Source organism: Fibroporia radiculosa (genome assembly GCF_000313525.1).
Source record: "Fibroporia radiculosa TFFH 294 genomic supercontigs, scaffold205, whole genome shotgun sequence".
NCBI lineage: Eukaryota > Fungi > Basidiomycota > Agaricomycetes > Polyporales > Fibroporiaceae > Fibroporia > Fibroporia radiculosa.
The window spans coordinates 20,223-44,843 of record NW_012133180.1 but is presented as its reverse complement, the minus strand read 5'-3'; the positions used below and the strand labels follow the sequence as shown (position 1 = coordinate 44,843).

Sequence of the window (24,621 nt, the reverse complement as noted above, 5' to 3'; positions counted from 1 at the left end):
AGGAGCGAGCCTGATGTTGAACGCCGTGTCATCATTCTGAAGTGGAAAATACGAGGAGAGTTCAGAGTATCATCGGGGGCTTTATCAATAGGACGGTTGTAGTGATACGCGAAAAGCCGTACCCATTGACATTGACTCTTCATGCCCCTTCGGCGGTGACATGCTAGGGACTCGGATCTTAAGGGAAAACGCCGACGCCAACGCCCATACCTGCTTTTACACACCTGCAAAATAAGCACTATTGAGATAGCGATCATTGTCATCAGTGTTATTGATCATCAGCTAGGGTAGCTGTCAATGGCAATTTGATTGCGACGTCACTGACCAGACAGGTGACATGTTGGCGACTCTGATGTTGTGTCAGATACAAGAGAAAGTGAGTCCAGACGATATCGAAATATACGCCGGTCGATATAGAAATGGAGTGGAGCATCATTCACTAAGCTATGCGTAAGATTAAGTCAGAAACTATGCATGCGGAGAATGGCCTTTACTATCACACCACGATCTAATCATAATCCCTGTCCGGCTTTCGTGGTCAAGGCTAAACACATTAGTTCTGCGAAGGATTCTTCTGCATGATTGGCTTCCTCCATAGTAACTTTGTCACGGGCTTAGGAATTACTGACTCCAACTCCTCAGTCGTATACGACTCTCGTCTCCTTCGTTGACAACCCGACAAGAACATCAACATAACAAATACCTTAGCTCACAACATCGAATCAAACACTAGTGTGTCGTTGGCCATAGCAGTCGTTCTCATAACTTCAGGCTTACGCACTGTACAGAAATGTTCCAGTAGAACATCACATATTCAAAAAATCAGCCACAAATAGCATATATCGCCCTCGCTCTTCCCAGAACGGCGTATGACTAGATCCCTCAAACGTGTACCATCGCACTTTGGGGATCCCATCAAAATACGGCTTGCACGTAAAATCCTGCGCGAAATCGTCGCGTCCATTGATAAGAAGAGTCGGTACTCGAACGTGAGACAATCTTGCGACGATTGACCACTGCCCGAGGTCTCCTTTCACCCTGGAATCTGCTATGTTAGCCACTAACATCAAAGGTGTAACGGATGAGGCGACTCACATTGCGTCTGCTACCGTCCTGTCTCCCGTCTCAGGATCGGACTGTTGTCTCGAGTAAAGCAACTCCTGCGGCGTTGGCTTCACCTTGCAGCCAAACAAGCCATGAAAGTGTTCCATTGCCTCAACGAACTTTTCCTTGTCAGCTGCAGGCCCTGCAGCCAGCGCGGCCTGCTCGCCCTCGGGAAGACGCGACTTGAGTAGCACCTGAGACTCTTGCCATAGACTCATCGCCGCAGGGCTATCGGCGATGATGAGTCGGCGGAGCCCTGCGGGCTGACGCCGCACCTCAATCTCCGCACCCAACATCCCTCCCCATGAGTGGCCCAGGATATCGAAGTTATCCTCAATAGCGAAGTGGCGGACGAGATTCAAAAACTCATCGACGAAAAGATCGATAGTCCAAAACGACTGGGGCTTGTCACGGAGGTGCGTGGAACGGCCGTTGCCGATCTGGTCGTAGAAAATGATCGGGATGGATGCAATTGTGGCGAGGTCTTGGTTGGGGAGGAGGTAGTCGTGGGTGAAGCCTGGACCGCCATGTAGGACGACGAGGGGAGTACGCGTCCTATCACTCAAGTCGCCGACGATTTTGTACCAGGTGTAATGTGTCTCTCCATGTACAACGAAGGGCATAGACCCCTCCGAGATACGAGGGTGTTCAGGAGACATTAGCTTGTGCAAACTGCGACAACAGCTGGTGAACGCAGAGGGGGCGCAGCCAGACTCGTCCAATCAGGAAAACAGATGCAACGTAAGAAGCAAGAGGGTTAATACCTTTCTTGACCTGCCAGATAGATAGAATTCCCGACCACATGAATTGGCGAGAAATCACTGATCGTGGTGACAGCGGGCGGCGTAACAGAATCAGCCTTGAGGACCATTAGCGAAGAAAATAAACCGCGCGATTTTTCCAATCACAGAGAAATTCTGTATCCAGCAAGAGCATGGTCAGTTCTCCGTGATTGAGATTGTAACAACGGCGCGACGGTATCAAATCCAACTTGGACAAGATCTTGAGGCAGTGGCGCGCGCGTTATCACGTTGGATCCATGTATGGCTAGATGCATTATATAATACTACATCATATAACTTAGAATCTGACGAAGCTTCAGTGGCGCGCGTTCCTTCGATTGTTGAGTGGAGGAAGATACCGACGGGAGGAGATGCTAAGAATATTTGGTAAAGACTCCCGGGCCCTGCTCAGAGTTACTCGCTTCCGATGTGCGCCAAACTGCCAGTGAGGATGTTTTCGCAGCTCTTCGATCTTGCTCGTTGCGCCCGAACGCCAGTACGCCAGTTGTTTCGTGATAGTATCAAGCTCCTCACAAATTCGAACATCTGATCAAGTTTCCCAGCGCAGTCTAGTGATATTTATTCTCAGACAGCACGGTTTTATCAAGGAGACATCTGGAGTTCTGGTTGCCCATAAAAGCAGCCACAGTCGCATGATATCTCAACGACCACAGTCCCCTTCGAGAGGATTCGAGCCTATACTCAACACCGCCTGCAACACAATGCTCACTTACTCTCAGGCTCGTATCGCCGTCATTCTTCTGCTCGTCGCGCTGGCCCAGTGTGCTGTTGTGGCGCAGCGGCAAGGTATGTTCCTCGAGTTGAATAATAGCATGGTTCCTAATGTAGTATTAGATACGACGGAGGGCAGCGATTGGAGCGCGATGCTCTACTGATTTGCCAGTGTTCGCTGCGTGCGTATATTTTGAATAGACGGTGTTCGATCCCGTACTCAATGCCTCATACTTGCATTATATAGTTCAGGGTATTCTCAAACGCTGCGCGGATTCGATAGAAAATTGATTTGTATATTTTGTATATTTTGTGGATTGATTTCTTTTCGTCCAGGATCCGGTGAACGTCTTGTCTTGTGTTTGAAATAACAGGTCGATTTGCGCGCCCTGGATTATGCGCGCGCCAGTGTTTATGACCATGCCGAATGAATGTCGAACTTTTGTTTCTAAAGTTCAATGTTGTCCAACGAGACTTTTGCGAGCTATCAGGCACCTACTAGATGACAAACAGATCAACAAGAGGCAACGGCGAACTCACAGTTTACCGCGATTGGAGGGGTAACGACGAAAGTAAGAAGGGGCTAGGAATCTAGCTCAAGAGTGACCCTTGCTTTTGGAGTTTACAACTACGTCGAGGCTCTGGAATGTGCTGTGACCTCCATGGGGCTTTCTCGGCTACCGATCCGCTCTCAAGTGTTCCGTACGATCGAAGTTAGATACCAAATATCACTGGATTGTATGGTAACCTGCCACGTACTGTACTGCAGTGGGCAAAAGACATTCTCTGTTGCTTTCCGAATATAAGCGATCTGACACCACCGAGTAATCCCGGTTCCTACCAACGCATGAAGCGTGAGAAAAACCTGGGTGGTATGCCCGAGACGTACTTATCTGTAGCGCCTTTGCCAACCTATCCTTCTCCTCCTCCTTGGTCGATGAAACTATGCATTCCCCAGCCTCGGTTGCTAGCAACGGTCCAGTCGCGCACGCCAGTACTTGGACTCCACCAAAATACTAGCACGTGGCTGTTCAAACGGAATATGCGACTTTGAGGCTAACCAGATGAGAGTCGACACGAACAGCAAAACCAAGTAAGTCGTCCGAGATCGCGTGTACAGCAGACTGAAGTTCCCGCAATTTCGCCACGGACACCTGCTTGTTGTACCCCGCCTCATATCCTTATGCAGACAGAAGAGGCGCAGGGCGTGTACAAAGAAGGACTTACTGAATTAGACATCAAGGATGTCGAAGCTGTGCAAAGCACAGCTCGTGCTGTGATGCATGGCCGCGTACGTGCTCAGGCCTCGGGTGGTAGGCAAATTCAGCGTCAGTAGTTACACAAATTGAACGCGATTACGTTTGATGCACAGTGGCCAAAAATCAGGCATAGATTCCAAAAGTGTATCTCCGGGTTCCCTCTCGCCCACCATGCCATCACGACCTGTGACCCCATCTCTCATTGGTGTAGCGCATGAAGAACCGCTAGCGGGGCCAGAAGTTGAGGGGGGGTAGACGTATAGTGGAAATAGAGACGGTGAGTGGGTGCGACAAATACTGTGTAGATGATCGCTGGACTCTGCAGTAGCAGACGGTGAAGCCGAACTTGGGTCTATCACCAAGATTGCTCCGCCGGATGCTGACATGACCCTCGCACATTCTGTTCAGCTCCCAATTGAACTGTGGGAGAAGGTGATTGATTATGTCGCAGACGAGTGGAGGCATAATCACATGGATGATAGAGCTTGGATGCGAGAGCTCGGGAGGGTGTGTCGGGGATGGCATGCTCGATGCAATTTTAGTGGCCGCGAGACGCTGGATGCGAAGCCCATAGACAAAAAGCAGGTGTATTGCCTGATTAACATGCTGGACCAGAATCCCGAGCGATGCCGTGCCATCAAGATGGTCTCCTTCGAGTTCCATTGGCACAAGTTGGTCGGCATGTTTGGGTCGTTTGCCGCGTGTATGGCGCAGAAACTGTCTCGAGTCGAGTAGCTCAGGCTCATTAATCTTTATTGGGAGACTGAGCAGTTGCACCCGCAGGTATTCGTCCATGTGACTCTCGCATTCGGGTCGGTCAGCATGCTCGAGCTCTCCGAAGTGGCATTCTCTTCTGACTTGGTGTTCGGACGGCTTGTGCGTGCGCTTTCCCGCCTTTCCTCCCTCACATGTCGGAGGGTGTTCTTTGAGAGGCGCTGCGGTGTTGCGGGTAGAGTTTGGCCGTGGGTGCAGCATCCCCTCCAACTCGACACCGCCAGCTAGATGAATGCGATGATGTCTTCGACTTCCTTGCGCTCATCGGCGCTCACCTGCGCCGTCTCTCCTGCCATGAGGACGAGCTGGAGACGTGCGCGGGGCTCCTCACTGTGTCGGCGGACTCGCTCTCGCCCCTGTATATTGGGCTTCATAATAGAGGTTCGTCGCTAAGGCAGTTTCTCGATGACACAGCTGGTGTTTTCTGTATGTTCTCCCAGCCTTTCCCATCTACCTCACGCCCGCCGTCAATTTACGTGTCCTGTCATTTACTCTCCCCTTTAAAGATTTGGCCAGAGCAGCTGGTGTGGTGTTCCGCGCATCTCTATCCAAGCTAATCGGGATCAGGATCACTTCGACGTTTTATGACGCTGCGTCGTCGTCAGTTGCCTAGGACAAGCTTGATCAAGGTGACAAGGACTCATATGTACTGTTTGACCAGATTCTCTCCGGTCGTCAATATCCCGCCCTACAAACGGCTGCTTTTCATCTTCTCTCTAGGGTGCCCCGCAGTGGTGTGATGGATGTGATATCCGAGGGCTCCTTGGGGCGTCAACTTTCGTCAAGGTTCCCTGCACTGCATGCCAGTGAACGGCTTGTGTGAGTAATTCACCGTATGCACCCCACATTGGCTCCGGGTTCCATCTTGCGTTTACTAGCACTCATCCATATTCCAGGTCGTCCGTGTCGGTTCACGTGTATAATGAGTGGGAATGATGCTAACAGTCTACTTCTGGCTTTGATTTCACAATCACCCCCCGGGATGTGTTACTTTCCTCTATCATTGCGCGCCGGTGCATTGTCGCGCTGCTAGTGTTCCCCCTTGCGCGCCGGGGCATATTCGTCTCTCGCCAATTTGGACCCCCAATCGCGGCTCAGATGCTCAGAGCACCCCTGTCAACAACATCGGTACTCGTGTTTCTGCTAGTCATCGAATACGCTGTCTGTACCCCGGCTTACGCTCCGATTGCGTACCTCTGTCCAGTGATAAACATGTCGTGCATACGGCAGCTTAGAATACCGCAAGTTTACCATCGCGCTCTCGCCTAGCGTGGGCGGCGCCTGATCGACAACAACTTCGGCTGCAGAAAGTGCAAAGGTTCTCCAGATACATCGCGAAAATGATGCTGGGCTGTTCATCGCGCGAGAAGAACACTTCACTGAGGGCTCCAGAGAATCCGCGACGCACTCGACGCCAATTGTCACTACACACCATGTAGTAGGTACGTAGATCTATCGCGCGCGCGTGGAACGGCATCCAGATCGCCATTCGCTGCAATAAGTTATGCCGCGACTGTATACTTTCCGGGGTTGAGTACAGGAACAGACCTTTGCCGTTGGTAGAGAGTGGAGAAGGGTAGGTCGTCGGGGTTCGGAGGTGACAGCTGCGTCCCTTTTCATCGACCCAGATCAGTAGAATTTCATATACCGCCTGGCATCAAGTGAATAGGGTTCAAGCCAGAGGAAATTGGACAGTTGACACCGTTTGTGCTAGACTCGCAGTGCTGCAGAGTCCACATGCAGTGTTGCATTCTGTCCCGAACCCTCTACGCTCCTTGACAAATTACATTGAATTGCGAAACAATAAAATGATCCACAATGAGCACCCCATACATATCCCTGATCCCCTGTACTCATACACATGCTGTAAATGTTCGGAGCCAGATATCATCAAACGTCCGATCGCTCCCCAGGCTGAGTCGTCCAGCGCTCAGCACGCGCCATCGTCGGTCCAGACGCCCGCTGGACAGAGCTCGTCAGCATACGTCCGCCAGTGGAATGGACCAAATACTCACCCGATCCGCCTGGAGTGTCCCCGTACGTCCACCACTTCGCCGTCCAGAGGTCGCCGCCTGTGATGTGCGGTCGCGTCAGGATCGGTCAATACAACACAACAGACTGGCGCGCACCATATGTCGCATTATCTCCTCCGACATACGTCGCCTAGTGATGATCACATCCATCAGTACAGTCTCTATAATGTTCATAAAGCTGAAAATGCACCGTAGCGCTCCACGCGCCGACTCCACTACACTCGCCCGTTGTGGTGGTGGTCGGAGTCGCAGAAGACGTCGTCGTCGTGGGCGTTCCACTTGTCGCAGTCGTCGCAGTACTTGTCGTCGCAGTCGCAGTCGTGGAAGCACTTGTCGTTGTCGTCGTCGTGGACGCACTTGTTGTTGTCGTCGTTGTTGTCGTTGTCGTTGTCGTCGTGTTCAACTCGCCCATGTTGTTTGCGATGTTCGTCCACTCACTGTCGGGGTAGCTGTGTCACGCGTGGTAAGCAATGTCTAGTTGAACACAGAGACAACGGCACTTACTCGATATGGTTCTGCATTGCATGACTGGCATGAACATGGAAAGTGAAGATGGGTCAAATTGGCTTGCTCACCAGAGTCTGGTCCAGCGATCCGTACGTCTGGGACGTCGTGTACACCAACGACTCCGAGCCTGTCTTGTCCGTTGAGAGCTAGATGCAGCACAACATACCGTCAGCCACCGCACCATCAGCGAGGCAGCGCATATTTACATCCCAGAACATGGACCCTGCGAGGCCGTTCGCGATGACGTACTCCGCCTTCTTCGTGACAATGTCCGGTGTATCATACGATACAAGCTCCATCTTCGTCGAGTCGTATGAATAGCTCGCTATGTCTGTGTAGTTCTCGTACACCTGACAGGGAGAGAGAGCGTGTCAGTGTACATTAATACATCACGAATAATGGCGTAGACGTACCGACGCTCCAGCGAGCGGGAGGTCACTGTAAGAGTAGATTCCAGCCTGAAGCGTACCCGGACCGACCTGCGCATCGTCTCCTGTATCAGTGCACAACTCTGGTTTGAAGACGTGCCTACTCACCCCATTGTATGGTGCTCCGATTCCAGTCGTATTCTCAAACGCACGGCCGTATAGCGGGACACCTGTGCGGCGACGGCGGTGAGACATGCTATGCAGGAGGAGTATCAAGCACCAGCGCACCCATGTTGATCTTGCTCGCGGTTGCTCCATTCTCGAGGTACCACTTAATCGCCTTGTTCGTAGACGTGTTTGTGAGCGTCGGATCGTAGACATTCGCTGATGATCAATTGCAATTTAGTAATGCCGCGTCTTTGCGCAACGTCTGGAGTCAGCTGACCTTGGTTAGCAGTCTTGAACACAAAATTACCAGTTCATCAAATACAAAAAGCTGCAAACAATTTCATAGCACTCACGATGTTCAGCCACGAACCGGCATAGTCGTACGCCTGGCAGTCGCTGGGAGTGAGAGATATAGATAAATTAATGGGTTGGGGCGCACCATAAGATTCCAGTATGACAGCGCCGCGTCCATCTGTGGGACTAGTAGGTACTGATAGTTGTCCCATCCCGCAGACACAGCCGCCTATCCCAGGGGGGAATGAACATCAGATCATGACGCAGGGAGTATATAATACATACGGTAAGTTGATAGGGAATGGTATCGCCCTTACTCGTGGCGAGGTCGTCAAATGCAGTACGCAACTCCGTGATGAGATCCGCGAAGCCCTGCGCGAGCTCGGGCGTGTCCGGATACTCGTAATCGAGGTCGATGCCATCAAGCCCGAAGTTCTCGACGTAGCTCACCGCGCTCGCAACAAAGGTCGAACGCAGGCTCGCGTCTGTGACGAAACTGAAGTGTCCGTCTTGCGAGTAGGTATAGCCGCCGATCGAGAGGAGCACCTTGAGGTTCCTGTTCGCGAGCTTGAGGAGATACATCTGCGGAGGCGGATTTCTAGTGGAGATCATTACGCCAAGAGGATGACAAACCTGCTTCAAGCAGCCGAAGAGGTTGTTTCCCGTCTGATCCCACGAATCGCCAGGGAAGTGTTTCTGGTGAATCGCGTTCGCAATGACATCACTACACATATGATATCCAGAGGCGTACCTGCTCGTCCGCATACGAGTCCGCCAGCGAGATGTTCCCAGTGTCAGGCGAGACGTCCGCAAACGCATACAAGATATGCGTGAGGTCTGATGGAGTGATATTCGTCGGCTCTGCATAATAAATCCGACGTCAGTCAGCAGTACTAGCGTGATCGGGGAGCGAGGCGTGGGGCACGCACGGAAGTTGGCGCCATAGATTGACCTGAGGACAGTGGCGCATCAGCCAGGCTGAGATCGGCGATATCGCAATAATCCCTAAGAGAACGCACCAGTCTGTGAAGTATGCAGCCTGGACGTAGCCGGTGCTGGCGCGCTTCTGCACGACGTGAGGCGTCGCATCTCCCGTCGGGAACACGCGCGGGGGGTCCATGTAGTCTGCTGGTCGCTGCATTACCTGCGTCGCATTCGCGCAGACGAGCGCGCCCAGCGCGGCGAGCGCCAGGAAGAGAAACCGGCCCAAGGGCGTCGATGTCGATGTTGATGCCGAGCGTGCCATGACGCGGGGTGGAAGCAGAAAGGTCTGAGCCAGAAGAAGTGGGGCGGGTATGGGTATCTCGGTAGGTGGGATCCCTCGAGACCGAGACGAGGCGTCGACGGATGAACAGTGCGAGATAGCGGGGCTTTTGTACCCTCACTTCTCGTTCCGTAAGCTAGATCATACCGTGTGTCGCGCGAGTGCTGATGCGAGTGCCCCCGCACGGTGCGATACCAGCACAAAATTAGGACCATACGGCCGCCCCGGCTTGGCAGATGCGGAGAGAGCAGCCAGCACATGTACCAGAGGCAGGGGTCGCCGGGAAAGGGAGCTGAGACAGGTGATCGTTCAGCGAGAGGCTGCTCTCCTTGGGAGCCATGCGTTGGGGGGTGCCTGTCACGAAGCGGCGTGAGTGGCGCGCAGAGCGGTCGTGTGCTGTCCCGGGCGACAGCGGAACCTTACTGCCATGACTGAGAGCAGCTCGCAGGAGAATCGAGAAATGTCCGACGGCCATCAGGCGCGCGCGCAATTGGGACGATGAGCGACGACCTCGGGCTTACCGGGAAAAAGTGCGAATGCTCAGCGAATCAGCGGGCTCGGATGCAAGTGTATTCCCCGAACGAGTTGAAACAAAGCGTATGGCCGGGATATCTTCGCAGCGCGCGGCAGGCGTGCACGGTGCTATACTTATGCATCTGGGTGTCTCGGTGAGCTGGGCGTCCTGAGATAGCAGCATGCAGACTGAAAAGACCGAATACGCACAGGATCAATGATAGTAGCGCTCTACCATGCGGGTGCGTATCACTCCTCCAGCCATATTGCCATTGTGGGATCCGCATGACCGACGATTCGACTCGAGCTATCGTTCCCTCTCGCCACAGCTCATGGACGGTCAACGGTGGACGCCACATCTTGCCACCTCATATCTAGTTGCTGATGAGCTTGCAAATCGCCCACCCGAGCGACACTTGAGAGACCACCAGCCGTTTCTCGTTAGCCACGCGCCACCGTCGCTCGTAGCGCCTTGTCGTGAGTTGCGGAAGAATTAGAAGGACCAGCTGTACATATGCAGGCGATAAGCAACCATATCGATAGCGCACTTCGGAACACAGACCGGTGCTCGTGCCTTTCCCAGTTGTGTGGTAGGTCACAAACTTGTGCTCACTTACTTATCTAATATCTACATGGAAGCCCTCTAGCAGCAGCTCTCTGGCTTGGCGGCTTCGCCTTAGTTTGTAGATGAGCGCGGAGATACCAAGGAAGATATATATAAGGCATGGTGTAATGAATCCTCGATGGCATTTGAATGATCAATGAGCGTGAGTGTGTGAACACTCTATAAGGTTAAAAGCAAGAGGCAAAGCAAGAGGCGGCAACGCAAGTGGCGAGCCAGCCTACTTAGACGCTGGTATCTGATCGTGGGATGATCAGCCCCACGTACGTACAGCTGCTCATTTTGGAATTCATCAACCTAGTTCTACTTAGTCGCAATACTCTGCTAGCTCGGGAAAGACATACTCATCAGCCTCCATTCATTCCATATGTCACACAGGTTTCGAGGGAGCAGCGTGAGTTGTCGACGAATGCGCTGATAGGTACCGCCGCGGACCGAAACTGCAAGGCACTGGCCTTTGATGGTAGCTGAGTCCTCTTTTACTCACAGTAACTGAGTCTATTTGACGACGACGCCGAGAGACAGGAGAGAGAAGAGCAAGATCGGCGAATCCACTGTGAGAAGGAAACACTTCTCTACCCAAAGCGAATCAGGAGCCCTCTCATCGCGAGTCATTGCAGGGAAGTGCTGCCGTTGCCGCTGATACCAGCTCAGACTGTTCACTTCGTCACGATGTACGAGGGAGCGTTGGGCACACCCCCGGAATTTGAATATGTGCAGTATCTTTAACAAGCGTTCCTCTCGACTCCACGGACGGCGACCAACTGGCAATACTCTCTTCACTGCTTCACCAGCGACTTCATGAGTTTTACGAGAAGAGTGAGATCAATGAAATGGGGAAGGAGTTGCGGTTCTGACGTGCTTCTACATTACTGTCTTTATACATAAATGCTCAAGCTTGTTGATGAAATCGCCAGTCGCATTCACACCATAGGGATAGGGATCGCATGGAACTTCACCGGTCACCTATCATCGATCACACCAGAAAAAGACCCACCTGGTGCTTAGAGGAAGAGCCGAGGAGAACCTGCGTCATCGGCACAGCCGGATGATTTCCCAAGCAATCGGTAGCGACCAGTCAATAGCGAACACAAATATCATCGTCTAAGGTCTAGCAGCAGTGAGTTTATACAGCGCACACGATTTTATGCGAGATTCAGACAAATATGTAACCGCGTATATCTCCTATTAGCCGAAATATATACGCACTTGATGCACAGATATTGCGAGCAAATTGTATAGTACCATTAAGCAGAGCGAAGAAAAAATTGCCTCTAATGGCGCTCCAGACAGCGTTGTACATTTCGAAGCGGACTAGTATGTCCCATACGATCCGCTGAACTTAAATTCCCCGGAGTCCGACCAGCGAACGTTTACGTCGCTCGTCAGGAACAAATAGCTGTACCTACAGATCGACCATATCACCGTCAGTACTGGACGAGATACGTGCGAGCCGGATACAATGACGGACGCACATGGCAGACGACTTGCAGTGCCCAATGCAGTCCTCAAACTCTGCAGCAGCGAACTTCTTCATCGTGAACTTTGGCGGCCCGCCCTGCTTCATCAGCACACCAAACACCTCCGCGTCCGGACACACCCCGTCATACGCCCACTTCGCCCGCCCGCCTCGTTGTGCAGCGCATTCAGACACATCACAGACGCAGATGCAGACGTGGCAGCCAGAAAGTCCACGAGGAAGGAAAGCGAGAAAGACGACAATTGAGGACACATTAATCACACACTCGACTGGCATTCACAGTCATCTGCTTCTTGATTCCACTCTGCGCCGCCTTTCGCAGCTTCTCCGCTGTCTCCTCTAGCTGATCCCTTGTTTTCGCCGGCGCAGACCCGCTAGGCCCCGCACCACTCCCAGACGCAGCGGCCGCCCTGCCCTCAAGGAACTTGCGTATAATGCGAGATTTACAAGTGACTTGCGCTGTCCAGCTTGCGTTTTGGCGGCATGCGCGGCGCGAAGAGTAGGTGGTTGAGTATTAAGCTGGGCTGCCGAGCAGCAGAGTATTTTGTTGGAAGAAGGGAGCGTTGTCGCGCTGTTGCGTTACTGACGCGTTACGTCACGCGATTGAGCGCGTTGCGTAACACGTTCGCGCTGTACAACGCTGTTAGCCTGATTCAAACATAGAGTCGTTCCCTGACTAATAAGACTTGTAATTTATACACGGACTAGTCCGATAATGTCAGCTAATACAGGTTTGGGGCTAGTGATGCAGGCTGGTAGTCGATACAGATACAGATACAACAGGGCATCAAGACAGTGCTAACGATACAGAGGGTAGGGAAGCGGCACTTATACATCATCAGGTTCACAACATGAACAATAACTCGACAGCTGAATGCGAAAACGACACGAGGTGAGCGATGCGGACGCAGAGCGAGATAACAGAAGCAATTCAATAATGATAGGTCAAATGAACCAAGGGATGCGAGGTCAGGGAAATGACAGCCCAAAATCTCCAAAATCAGGTCGAACCCCAGAAGCAGTTGCAGGCCGCGGGGAGGCCAAGTGGGTATCCTCGATCAGAACGCCAAAACAAGGGAGTAATCCACAGCACCGAGCGCAAAAAAGCTAGAGTCTATGGTGGCGGTGATAGACCTCTTCGGAACCGGTCCAGGACGTCCTTGCACGTCTTCGCATGGCGATACCCACTTTCCGCCCGTCCATTATGGCGCCAGTTACACGCCTTGCACTCCAGCCTGTACTCCCCACCCGGCGGGCCATGGCACTCGAATATGTGCCGCCCATAGTGGCTCCGCTTTATCTGTTGCGTACAGCGGTGCCCGCTGGATGAAATCCACCCGCACTCGTACATGTCGCTGGGCCCGCGCGCGCGACAATACAGGACGTGTGCGCGCGTATCCGCCAGGGTGCCGTCAATGTGACCCTGACAGCCCTGTATGTTCTGGAGTTCGGGGGCGATCCGGCAGGGGTAAGGGGCGTGCTGGTGGAGAATGAGTCGCATCCAGCGTTTTGCATCGAAGATGCGCTGGGGCGCAGGAGGGACGTTGGAAGAGGTTGAAGGACCGGCAACCGGTGTGTCTTCGAGGACGGGCGCAGGGCTGAGAGGGGCAAGGGATGGATCTGTGTTAATTTCCGAGGCAGTCGAGGCCTGTTCTCTATCTCCAACTCTCGCCCTCTTCAGCGGCCTAGCTTCTTCCGGCCCAGGCTCGATGGCAATAATTCGGGGCGAATTATTCTCCTCGTCCCGACGGCGTTTTGAAGGGTGAACGGCCGTTGCGTTCGATGCATCCTGTAAGGGAGCCGACTGGACGATCTGCGCCAACGAAGACTCTCCCTCTTGCGGCCAACATTGCGACGGTTCATTGCAAAAAGCAAGTCTAGACGACGAACTACCAGTTTGTACCTGATCCTGGGACGGCCGGGCGTCATAAACAGGCTGGGCTGATTTTGGTGCCTCTATTGGCACGCTCGATATCACATGCGGTCGTACCTGTTGGAGACCTTCGGGCTCCCGAGATTCTTGTTGCACCTCTGCATACGTGGAGGCCTGAGGCTCCATACCCGAATTTTCTTCCTCGTGTTCTTGGCCATAGGACATTTTAGCCCTATACACCTGCATACAGTACTCCTGAGCCATGGCCGCAGCTTCAGGTGAGTGTTTGCACATTTCGTAGTACCAGAGTGTTAACACGAAGTCGTCATGATAGACCGGCGTAGAAATCAGCGCCTCCAGCTCGTCTGCATCGCCATTGGCCGACGGGTCGAACGAACAGGGAGGACCACTCAGCAGTGCCACAAACTCCCGTTGCCTGTTGTATGCCACTGGCTCTGGTATTCCGTTGGGTGCCTCAGGATCCAAGTCCTCGGACAGCGAAGCACCGACGGGTGAAATGCCACAGCCATTCGGGGGACCGCAGAATTCAGCACCAGTTATTGACGGCTGAATATACGACGATGCGGGGAGCGATCCCGAGGCGACTTGACTATCTGTGAGGAAGCCGTTGACCGTAGAATTGTCGACCCAGTGAGGAGGCACGACGGGGAAGTGATCGTGAATTTCCGCCTCTGGCGAACCAGAAATTGTTGCCTGCAAAGCTACACCATGTCCGCCATCCACGATAGTTGCCACGTTTGATGATCCATCCGCGAGAACGTAGTCCACAGAAGAAATCTGATCCGTCTGCAAAGACTCAACATCTGCATACGCCGAAGGACCAGATTGCTGAGCCGAGTACTGTGAACCGTCTACACCATAGTGGCCGTAATACTCGGCATCCAAAGCGGGCATGACAGAAGAATCTGTGAGAACACAACCGATGTTGAGTATTTGTGGAAAAGAAAATACATGGACAGCTGCAAGCTTACTAGCATACGGATCATCCTGGCTACCACAAGCCTGAGCGTAGTACTCCGGGCTGGCCGATGGAGGAAGCGCAAGATAGTTGGTGTACACCAACTCTTGCTCGGCTTCAGACTGGTCAAAATGCTCCGAGTAGTAGGCGGGAACAACATCGCCGGAGACATATTGACTATGGTAAGAGTGATCAGCAGAGAGTATATGATAACCACAAGAACAACACTCACTCAAGGAACTGGGCCATGGTCGAGAATGTAAATGTGATTAAAGAGATCTTAAAGAATAGTAACAAGACTGGTGGAGGGTGGGAGAAGTAACCGAGGGTTGAACCGGAGGATGGTTGCAGTCGTGGAGTGAAGTGAAGAAAGGAGAGGAACACGAACGTGGCGGCTTTTATAGCCACAGTACCCTGCCACAAGCCACAGCGACCGTCGCGACTTGAACACTAAATTGCAGTGGCGTGCGCAAAAGGTCGGGTGGCTCATTCAGGATGCACAATGCACAGCCACCTCGTCGTGTCCGTCTACATCATCCACGCCACAACGACGTTTCGCACTGTCATCTTCTGCCGCTAGAAGCCTCTGCCGACTGCTCCAACGACGAGTAGTCTGAAGGCAACTCGTATGCAAGTAATACTGGGCATCTCTTCCTCTGAGCCTAAGCCATTCTCCTAGTGTGGCATGCTCACGTGAATATTATGCAGATGAGAACGCAAGGTGCGAACTTTACCAGTCGGCGTCCTTCACACTGATCGTTTGCAATAGACTCCTGGGTTCTTTCCGTCGCTTTCACCATGGCAAGTCCTTCATTGTCGTGGATGAACATGCAAAGTGTAAGGGAACAAGTGTTCAAGTGTTTATACCATTGGTACGTAAGGTTTTTTTGTGTAGATGATCTAGGCGACGGTCAGAATTCGCCCAATCCGACAATAAGCAAATGTCAATCACCCGTACATTGTCCAGAAGGGCAAGCGAACAGGGACACGAGAACAAAGACTGGAAAAGGCTATAGAAGCGCAAGAGTAAGCCATGGCGACATGCTCAAGGTCGGGACCGTAGATTAGATGACGACGTACCAGGTGAAAGAGTGCACATCGTGCCAGCTTGTTCATGAGCACAACAGCTCATCGAGGTTCACCGTTTTTCAAAGTACTTCAAGCCAAAGTGTTAACGTGCGAAACGGTGTAAAAAATACAGCCGATACTTGGACGATGATCAGGGTAGGGTTTTCGATGAAGGGTGAAGATGCCTTGCTTTTATAGGCGTTCATGCGGGCATCTTAGCATACTTTTACGTTACATTGTACCCGAGCCAGGACAAGGCAGAAGGGGTGTTCCCAAGGAAAGCGTCAATTGTGGACACACTTGTGGGCACAGATCGGATGACAATCGAAGATCTAGCTCGTACACAATGACAAAAGGTCATAATTTAATTGATAAAATCAACCCAAGCACGGGAGAATCATGAGCTGCGTGGACACCCAAGCAGTGACAGTCGGGCCATTTTGACGCTTGCGTCCTCGCGGTGGCGGCGAGCCGTGCACTAGACCCTCGTAAGCGCAATGACCTTACTAGCGCAACAGACCCTCTCGTCGAAGCACGTCAGAAATGTTCTGAATGGAGTGTGTCATGACGACCGAACGCATCCCAGTAGGCTCGAACGAGGCCAACGCATTCCGCAAGACGTCGTGAATGAGCGAGAGGAGCGATAGATCATTGCTGGTGAGGGCTCTGCATGTCTCGTGGGGTGGCCTGATCATCCCAGCATCACAGACCGGCGGTCCCGTGGGGCTGATGAGGGAGGGGAATGGACCCACGACATGCCCGGAAAGGTCAAGAAGGAAGTCTCGCGCAAGAAACAGTGCGGGTTCGGCGAACGACCATAACCATGCCTGTCGATTAGTTACGATCCAATCCGCGGCATCTACTATACGAGTCTAGGTGCGTACAGATAAAGTGTAAGCTGAATGCGAAGAGTCAATGAACTCACCACTGCGACATAGAGCGATGTCTTTCTCATGCCACACCGATGGCGGTCGGTGTGATCAAACTTCACAGCCATGGCCCAGAATATTAGGGATAATACTCGTGCAAAGGCCTGTCGGAGACGCAGCGTTGGATCCTGCGAGGCTGGATTAGAGCCAACCTGAAGCAGACTTTCGTCCGTAAATGTACTCGATTTTGCCCAAAGTCTAGCGCGATCACAGAGTGGCACACTGGCGAGTGCGTACACATCGGGAATATCGAGATCGTCGTATAGCCCAGCTGTAAGAATTGCTTCTGTCCGCTTGTTCTCGGCGGCCCGTAGCAGGTCTTCCATATCCAGGCACAGGTCGACGAATGCACAATGTTCGCGCTGGAACTCGTCAAGCTCCAGCACTGCGAGAGGAGCTTTGTCTCGTATACATCCCATCTCTGGGACGCCACCAGCAGAGAAGGGTATGCGCGTACCAGGTATCGCGGACTGGTTGCCTGAGCCGATCAATGCTTTATTCAACAGCCAGACGGCTCGTGCAAACCAGCGTCGGACGCCGCGCTGCATACCTGTTGACGGTCGCATGGCTTCTACAACATCGATGGTAAGGCGAAGCCACATAGACGCATTCTGACTCCATCCCTCCACCAAAGTCTCCCTCAAACATAGATAGATCAGACCAGAAGCCGTCCACATGGCATCTTCTACTGCAGAGGGGTGCGACACCGCCGCAATATGCGCTACCATCGAAGATTCTTGAGCAGCAGTGTAATAGGTGCCATCTCCAGTGTTAGCTAAAGAAGGACTCGTTGAGACAGTGACGAGCGACTCCAGAGCGTGGAGGAAGAAGATGGTATGTACGTTGCTGTTCTCGGTGTTGTGCAAAGTGACAATATTCTGTGTTAGAAAGGACAGTGGGAAGAGCGGGATGAGAGCATGGACCACTGCGATTGTGTTTTGGTTCAGCATACTATCCAAGCCATTGTCGGGTAACGTCGAATCGGAAGCACCGGGCGGAAATGCGCTGATATCATTGGACAAAAAGGATAGTGCATCCTCAGCCAGAGAGGATGGAAATGGCTCAGCACCATGGGCGTAAGAGGGCTCTGGTTGCTGCAGGGGGTGTTGATCTGATATCTCAATATCTAAGGGGAGAGAGCCCGAGGACGACGTCGATAGCAAAGGACTCGACTCGGACGTAGTGGCGAATACAACTGTATGGTTTGGGTGAGAAACAATAGATGCAGCTACTGAGACACGTTTCATAGACGAACAAAAGCCTGAGGGACTGACCCGAAGCCAAAGACGACGAAGCAACAGGCGAACTAAAGGGCACGCCTCCAAGATCGCCAGCCCCCTGCAGTTCGGCTGCTCGTGTGGTAACCTCGGACGCACTGGGTCCCCAACTTTGCTCGAAGTCGCCCTCGTCTTCCTCTTGCACCCTTCTCCGTTTAAATCCCTTCCGAGGGCCTGACTTCTTGCGCCCCTCGGCATATGCACAGTCGATCTTGTAGAGTAAACAGTTGCTGCACGACGGCATTTTCGAATTGCATCTGAGCTTCCGCTGTCGACAAGAGTTGCACGCAATTGTCGCTTTGCGTGTATTGGGCTTCTCTGTTGTGATCACAGTCGGCATGTCTGTATGGTTGGCAGTTCGAACAGATATAACAGTACACCCGTGACTTGAAGCCTTCAAAACCTGACCGTGCTGAGAGTTGCTTGAATAATGTGCGTAGCCTCGTAGTATTGTGTTGTCAACGCCGGATAATATGTACTTGAAGAAGAGAGAACAGATCGGTCCAAAGTTCGGAGAGCGTGAGGCGGGTCTGAGTGGGTCTGAGTGCTCGGCTCGGCAGAACGAGATTTTCCAAAGATTCGGTGATCAAAACTGCAGATACACGCGTCACTGATACTAAGTACTTACACGTACTTTAGTACGCCTACGTAGGCAGCCTAGGCTCATAAATAGCGTCCCTACATCAAGTCAATGCCGACATCGTGCACCTCAGAGGATGTTTTTAACTATCCTTGTACTGGCAAGTCATGGTATCAACGCTACAAATTGATGCCAAGACACCTAATGTGCTACGTACTAAGTTATATGCTCTACTCAGTGCTGTCCAGATCCGAGCCACATCGCAGTAAAGCACACAACCTCCTAATCTCCGGAGAGCCCGAAACACAGTAGGATGGCCGAACTGTACACACAGGTCTACTACCTACGAATACATACCAGGGCGAAGAAAAAACGAACCAGCCAAGATCTAAACATGGTCCGATTCCGTCTTCATGGCGTCGCTTGTAAGCTGCGCGAGCTTCACGAACGCGTCCATGAGCGCAGGCACCACAAAAGGCGACGCACACTCCCGCCGCATGTCCTCGAGAATGTCTTCCGCACGGATCCGCCGCCGCCGCTCATCGAACACGGCCTCCTCCGCAGCTCGTCTTGCCTTTCGCTCATGCTGCAGATCCTTGCGCATATCTGCGAATCAAATTACAGGACATCAGCGTCGAACCTCAGCCCCCACCCAGCGCAGTGTCTACGCACCATCGATCACGTCCTGGAGCGCTGCCGTCGCCCTCTCAGCAGGTGTGGCGCCATTTGACGGCCTGGCAGCCGCGGGGTTGGTTCGTGGCTCAGATCCACCGATTGGCTTGGGCTTGCGCAGAGGCGCATCTTCACGCACTTTCGGCGCAGTGATCTGTTGCCGGACGTCCCACAGCTCTCTGGTAGCATCGGCGCCCCCACTCTTGTTCTTAACCGGAGATGATGCAGAAAAAAGCTTAGAAGCGTAGGTCGTTGAGAAAGTTGGTGTCGATGATGGTGGTGATGATGGCGGCGGCGGAAGACTCGGTGGTATAGGTTCTTTTTTTGGCACACGCAATGGAACAGAAGGGACAGGTAGTAAGACAGGACTTGTCCTCGATGGAGATGGGGTAGTTTTTGGAGGGGGAAGCAGAAACGGGGATGTTTGCTCTTCTTTTGAAATGTGAGTGGGCAGCCAAGCGGGAAGGGATTTAGGCTGCGAGATCTGATTCACTTGTGACACCGAAGAGACCGCATCAGATGATACAGGAAAAGAGATGGAAGGTCGTTTGAGTTTGGGTGAAAGTGAAAATGACGCAGGAGGCGGAGGTAGAGAACTTGATGGCTTCAGGTGTCTCAAGGCAGCAGGTGTTCGCGGAGGTGCTCGCAGATTTGCGTGCTCGAGCACAGGGGGAGAGTGTAGAGAAGACAGAGGTGGTGGAGATTGGGGTTCGCGCTTCGTCGGAGTCTATAAGAAGCGAAATGTAATAGAGGTGAGCTTCTAGCGATAAAGATGCAGCATACTTCGACATTAGGCGGCCTCATGAGGGACTGAAAAACTGCCGACTGGCTGAGTTGGCTGATTGCCTGCTGCGTGCTATCGAGCCGCAGCGCGGAGGCGTCGTATTTGACACGCTTCGGGCTAGGGCTTCTTTGCGTAAGATCTATCGTGGGCCGTTCTTCCCCAAGATTTGATTTCTACGCGATCAACAGAATTAATCAGTGGATACAGATATCAGAAGTCTCAGCCAACTACGAACCCGCATGTGTTCTGATCTACTAGGCCCAGCAAGGTCTTGCTGAGAGTATGTACGGTCCCGACTCGGCATAGCTGAAGCTAATTTTCTGGCTGTGGAGATGGACTTTTCTGTGCGATATGCACCCCCTTGCTTTCGCGTAGACGACACTTTCGTGTGGGAAAGCTGTTTGCCGCTAACGAGGCGCTAGTCAGCAAGACTACAGGCTTCAAGCTGCTTCTCACTTCTCTATTAGTTTCATCCATGATCTAGCCATCCACGAGTATCAGCCCAAGTAGCATGTAAATACAAGCTACTTACATACTTCGTGGCTCCAAATGAGGACGCGATCCAGGGCCAACTCTGAGAATAATTTGTTTATATAGTTCCTGAGAGGTGTATATGCGCGTTTTGTCCATGATTGAGTAGACCGAGAAGAGTAATACGCACGCTGTTCGTTCGTACAGACCACAGACAATGAACCTGAGCAGACTGCCATAGAAATCGTATTGTATTCGGGCGAGGAAGGCCGAGAGCATCAATATCTTCGTCGAGTGCCGCGGAGGCCTCTGGGGGAGCAGCTTCTCCGTTTTTGAGCTTCCACCTAGCTTTTGCACCTATCCACTGGAATTGCAGCGAAAGTTTGGTATCCATGCGTACGATACAAGTTGGTTTCTATGCCTTCTTGTCTGACCTCCGAGTCGTCTGGTCCCTTGGAGGGTCGCCAACGTTCACTGGGAGTAAAAGCTTGGGGACTGTGTTCCAACGAAAAGACCGCGTGATTGTCGTTGAATTTGTGTGCATGTAAGCAGAGCGAGATGCGACTTTGACGCAAGCTAGATGAGGAGGAGGCTCATAATTTCGATGTCTTCTTGAACATCCGTGGGTCTCACGCGCCGCGGTGACAGACGGGCCGGCAGCAGTCTGTCGCTGTCACTGTGACACAGATGACCAGATGCGTGATGCTCAGTCCAGTCATCGTGACTGAACCTTGGACAGAACTTGGATGGTGTCTACTCGTATACTTAGCAAGTAACGTCGCGCCGCTCCCAGTAACAACCAGGATATTCATTTTGCACCCAGGCTTTCTGAAAAGAGACCTCAAGTATATTCCAAGTGGCAGCCAGAACCGGCTAATGGAGTGATAGACTTACTTTGCGTGCGTATTCTCCCGTCAACTCACTAGGCTTTACCATCATCAGTACTATTGACAGAAATCAGAAACCATGACAAGTTAAGCCGAGGTCATAGTGTCATGATGTATTTTTGGTATTAGTTTGAGTTTGAGTTTTTGTGAGATGCGAATATGCGCCAGAAAGGATAGCTGCAATTCTTCATACAATGTTCGGGGTCAGAGGCAGGATCTACGCGTTAGTGTAAGTTTTTTTGCCAACTCAATAGCTCTTGAAGCATTCACGTCAGCAAAACATTAAATTCATTCATTATGCTCTTGTCTCCACCACGGCCCGTATTGAACATCTTTGGCGAATACTTGAAATGCAACATTGAACATTGCGAGTCGTGTCTAGAGTTAATATGCATCCGATCAGAGCACAGCGGCATTTGACCCTTCATCTTGCTGACGTGCTTATGAGGAGCACACGGTACGTCTTCAGTCCAGTTGCTCTCGCCATCGAGGAGGTGGATACTATATTGACTGCTCCGGAAGACTGTAGGTTCACCTACTATATCTTAATCGAAACTCGCCTCCGCTCATCAAGGACCTGGATCTTGGAAGGCGACCACCGCAGGACGTAGTTATCGTGGTATGACTTGGGTCCTGGCGGTGGCTGGTTCAGGTAGAGTAAAATCCCATCCTTTGATGCAGTTATAGCAGGTAAGTCAGCCGTGCGCAATTTGTCTTTATGACAATTGTTGAAGAGACAAGCCCTCAATAATATTCGTTATCGCAGGTTAAATCGAGCGGTATGGGTGACGTACGAACCTGTGTGGCTTGCTGTCTAGACAATTTCCTTGGGAAGAATTGTCAAGTCAGAATGCAGGCAGTGGGAGAATGCAATCACCGTACCCTGCCAATCACATCAAGCATCACCCAACGCGATGGGCCTCTTCTCTTGTGGTACGGACTTGTGTGCCATTCGACGACATAAAGCATATCACGTATGTCTCTATCTTCTACGAGAATAGCTATCGTGCACGCCTATTCATTGGATTCATCCAGTTCGTATGAGCACGCGAGTCCATTGTCGAGCACGAAGGTAGAAAACAAAAGAAGCCACACTTCCGCAACCCCGACGCGGTCACGGGATCACAATGTAAACTGGACCGCGACGCGTCGCAGTCGCGCCGTGGCTAGTGAAGGTGATTATATAATTTCAACTCTCCACAATCCTGCTATAAATTCGCTGTGATATCTGTCTTTGACTGTCTACACACCACATTTATTGCCACCATTCACTATCAAACCCACTTCCCCATTGTTCCCTCGACCACTACATTCTTCTGACTGTTCTATTATTGTACTGTGCAATGATTACCTCCCCACAGCTGAACGTGTATGTATCCCATCGTGAACCGAATTGCTTTGTTGACGCTTGAACCTTTATGCACAGTATTTATAGCCCTCTTAACTCCATGTCCACCCCGACCACAAGTCTGAGCCAAACACCCTCTCCTAACGTCCAAGCTGGCTTCAGAAAGGCGGGCATGCCGGCGCACCCCCCTATTCCTGGGACCTCCAGCTCTGCCCATCGGCCCAGCAAACGGAATCGTGATGAAGATGAGGAAGCAGTCGTATCGTCGTTCCGGACAGGAAGCAAACGGACGAAGACCTCCACGGGCCTTCCAAGGTGGCCTTCATCTACCACCAACTCCTCGGCCAAGCAGGTGATTACAGATCCGGACGAGTGGCTTGAGGCTTTACAGTTGCCCAACACGCCCTTTACATGCAAACTCGAAGGGGCCAACAACCACGAACTCTGTAGCGGTATTATCCCTGGCACGATCATGGGGGTGCGCGATCATGTTCGTGGTTGCGCCTCAGGCTCGTCGGTCAAGCGGGATGGCAAAGCCAACAGCAAAAGCAGCACGAAAGGGAAAGCGAGAAAAGTAACGAAAAAGAAGGAGGAAATCGTATGCCACTGGATGCTGGACGACAGAACGCGCTGTTCCTGCACAGTTTCGACCGTCCACGAATATGGACGGCACATTTTTACGAAACATGGTCCAGGGGCTGAGTATATGCTGAGATGTAAAGCATGCGGGTGGACAAAGAATGGACGGAAGGACGAAGGCGCTCGCCATGTGAGGACTTTCTGTAAGGCCTTCAAGTCAGACCCTGGGGCTTCGGAATTGAAGTCGTCCTCTGCATCAGTCAACTGCACGCAATCACAGTCATCTTCCATGTCCTCGTTCTCACCACCCACAGGCTCCGACCAGCAATGGTCAAGGAGTCCATCCTTGGTTCACTCCCCGCGTTCGGTATCATCGAGCGAGTTGGTCTCAACGCCGGATACAAACATGTCCCCTCTCCCATTACCTGTGGTATGGGATTCTTCCTTGCCATCGTTCCCTTCTTCCTCACGGTGGCTAGATCTAATGATCCAAAACAATCGAACAGGGATTTAGACTAATATGGCATACGTCCGGCCAATCAGGCGACCTCCGACGTCTCTGGTGTTTCAATCACTCGAGAGCATTTCTTTCAAGTTTAGCACTCGCGGTGTCGATGATCTTTCAAACAACGCTTGCCAATAGACAAGATACCCAAGCCTTATGCGTAATACCCGTCCAATAGTTGGCCTCACCTTCTGTATTGCAAAGCTCTCACTGCTCATACGTAGTCTAGTTATCACGTAGCATCTCGTGCTATCTTACTCTGTTGTTCAACTGTATCTCGCTTCCTCTACAAATTTCTATTGAAACAGACTGCCTGCTATGTTCCTCATTTCTATGGGAAGCTTTGTATGACGGCGGGTGCAGCACATGTCTTCCGAAGGACGCGCTTCATCGTAACTTACAGTCCGAACATCGGTTGCTAAGCCCGAATGTCGAACGTGAATGCTATTACCAAGGCCAGCCTGTGACTGTAATCTAGTATAAAGGTTCCAAAGGTCGGTGCCGACATCGAAGCTCCCTTTGTGATTCAACTTCTGATAAATGTGGATGAGCGGCAAACTTGATCAGTATATTTTATATATCTGGTAATATTACTGTCGTGACACTGGCAGCATGGTTTCATGGTTTCGACGCCTGCCACGGATACACCCTATAGTGGAGGCAGCAAGAAAATAGAGCGATTATTATATACTATATGCGTAGGTACAATACTACATCGACTCGTCAACGAAAGGCTATGGAACAGGGAAATTGATATCGATATCGCCTT

General features: G+C 51.9%; 7 protein-coding genes across 7 annotated transcripts; 2 read left to right on the top strand and 5 right to left on the bottom strand.

Moving 5' to 3' along the window:
- Positions 1 to 806: 806 nt before the first annotated feature.
- On the bottom strand, positions 807 to 1,763 carry FIBRA_00426 (uncharacterized protein; the record flags this gene model as incomplete). Its single annotated transcript, XM_012322322.1, has 2 exons — positions 807 to 1,038; positions 1,096 to 1,763. 2 exons carry the CDS (start codon positions 1,761 to 1,763, stop codon positions 807 to 809), a joined length of 900 nt encoding a protein of 299 aa, XP_012177712.1.
- Positions 1,764 to 4,261: 2,498 nt separating this feature from the next.
- On the top strand, positions 4,262 to 5,391 carry FIBRA_00425 (uncharacterized protein; the record flags this gene model as incomplete). The annotated part of the gene is made up of 5 exons (XM_012322321.1): positions 4,262 to 4,603; positions 4,661 to 4,753; positions 4,831 to 5,032; positions 5,092 to 5,251; positions 5,313 to 5,391. 5 exons carry the CDS (start codon positions 4,262 to 4,264, stop codon positions 5,389 to 5,391), a joined length of 876 nt encoding a protein of 291 aa, XP_012177711.1.
- Positions 5,392 to 6,581: 1,190 nt separating this feature from the next.
- Positions 6,582 to 9,267, bottom strand: FIBRA_00424 (uncharacterized protein; the record flags this gene model as incomplete). Its single annotated transcript, XM_012322320.1, has 17 exons — positions 6,582 to 6,613; positions 6,667 to 6,723; positions 6,781 to 6,814; positions 6,875 to 7,133; positions 7,189 to 7,199; positions 7,260 to 7,337; positions 7,398 to 7,541; positions 7,605 to 7,670; positions 7,728 to 7,789; positions 7,848 to 7,943; positions 8,005 to 8,017; positions 8,081 to 8,113; positions 8,167 to 8,250; positions 8,307 to 8,717; positions 8,773 to 8,882; positions 8,951 to 8,973; positions 9,041 to 9,267. The coding sequence occupies 17 exons, from the start codon at positions 9,265 to 9,267 to the stop codon at positions 6,582 to 6,584; spliced, it is 1,740 nt and encodes a 579-aa protein (XP_012177710.1).
- Positions 9,268 to 13,014: 3,747 nt separating this feature from the next.
- FIBRA_00423 (uncharacterized protein) lies at positions 13,015 to 15,001 on the bottom strand (the record flags this gene model as incomplete). Its single annotated transcript, XM_012322319.1, has 3 exons — positions 13,015 to 14,699; positions 14,766 to 14,929; positions 14,985 to 15,001. 3 exons carry the CDS (start codon positions 14,999 to 15,001, stop codon positions 13,015 to 13,017), a joined length of 1,866 nt encoding a protein of 621 aa, XP_012177709.1.
- Positions 15,002 to 16,326: 1,325 nt separating this feature from the next.
- On the bottom strand, positions 16,327 to 18,270 carry FIBRA_00422 (uncharacterized protein; the record flags this gene model as incomplete). Its single annotated transcript, XM_012322318.1, has 3 exons — positions 16,327 to 16,692; positions 16,746 to 17,944; positions 18,024 to 18,270. 3 exons carry the CDS (start codon positions 18,268 to 18,270, stop codon positions 16,327 to 16,329), a joined length of 1,812 nt encoding a protein of 603 aa, XP_012177708.1.
- A 724-nt stretch (positions 18,271 to 18,994) lies between these two features.
- Positions 18,995 to 20,366, bottom strand: FIBRA_00421 (uncharacterized protein; the record flags this gene model as incomplete). Its single annotated transcript, XM_012322317.1, has 4 exons — positions 18,995 to 19,212; positions 19,279 to 20,005; positions 20,062 to 20,235; positions 20,298 to 20,366. 4 exons carry the CDS (start codon positions 20,364 to 20,366, stop codon positions 18,995 to 18,997), a joined length of 1,188 nt encoding a protein of 395 aa, XP_012177707.1.
- Positions 20,367 to 22,868: 2,502 nt separating this feature from the next.
- FIBRA_00420 (uncharacterized protein) lies at positions 22,869 to 23,866 on the top strand (the record flags this gene model as incomplete). Its single annotated transcript, XM_012322316.1, has 2 exons — positions 22,869 to 23,550; positions 23,628 to 23,866. 2 exons carry the CDS (start codon positions 22,869 to 22,871, stop codon positions 23,864 to 23,866), a joined length of 921 nt encoding a protein of 306 aa, XP_012177706.1.
- Positions 23,867 to 24,621: the final 755 nt, after the last annotated feature.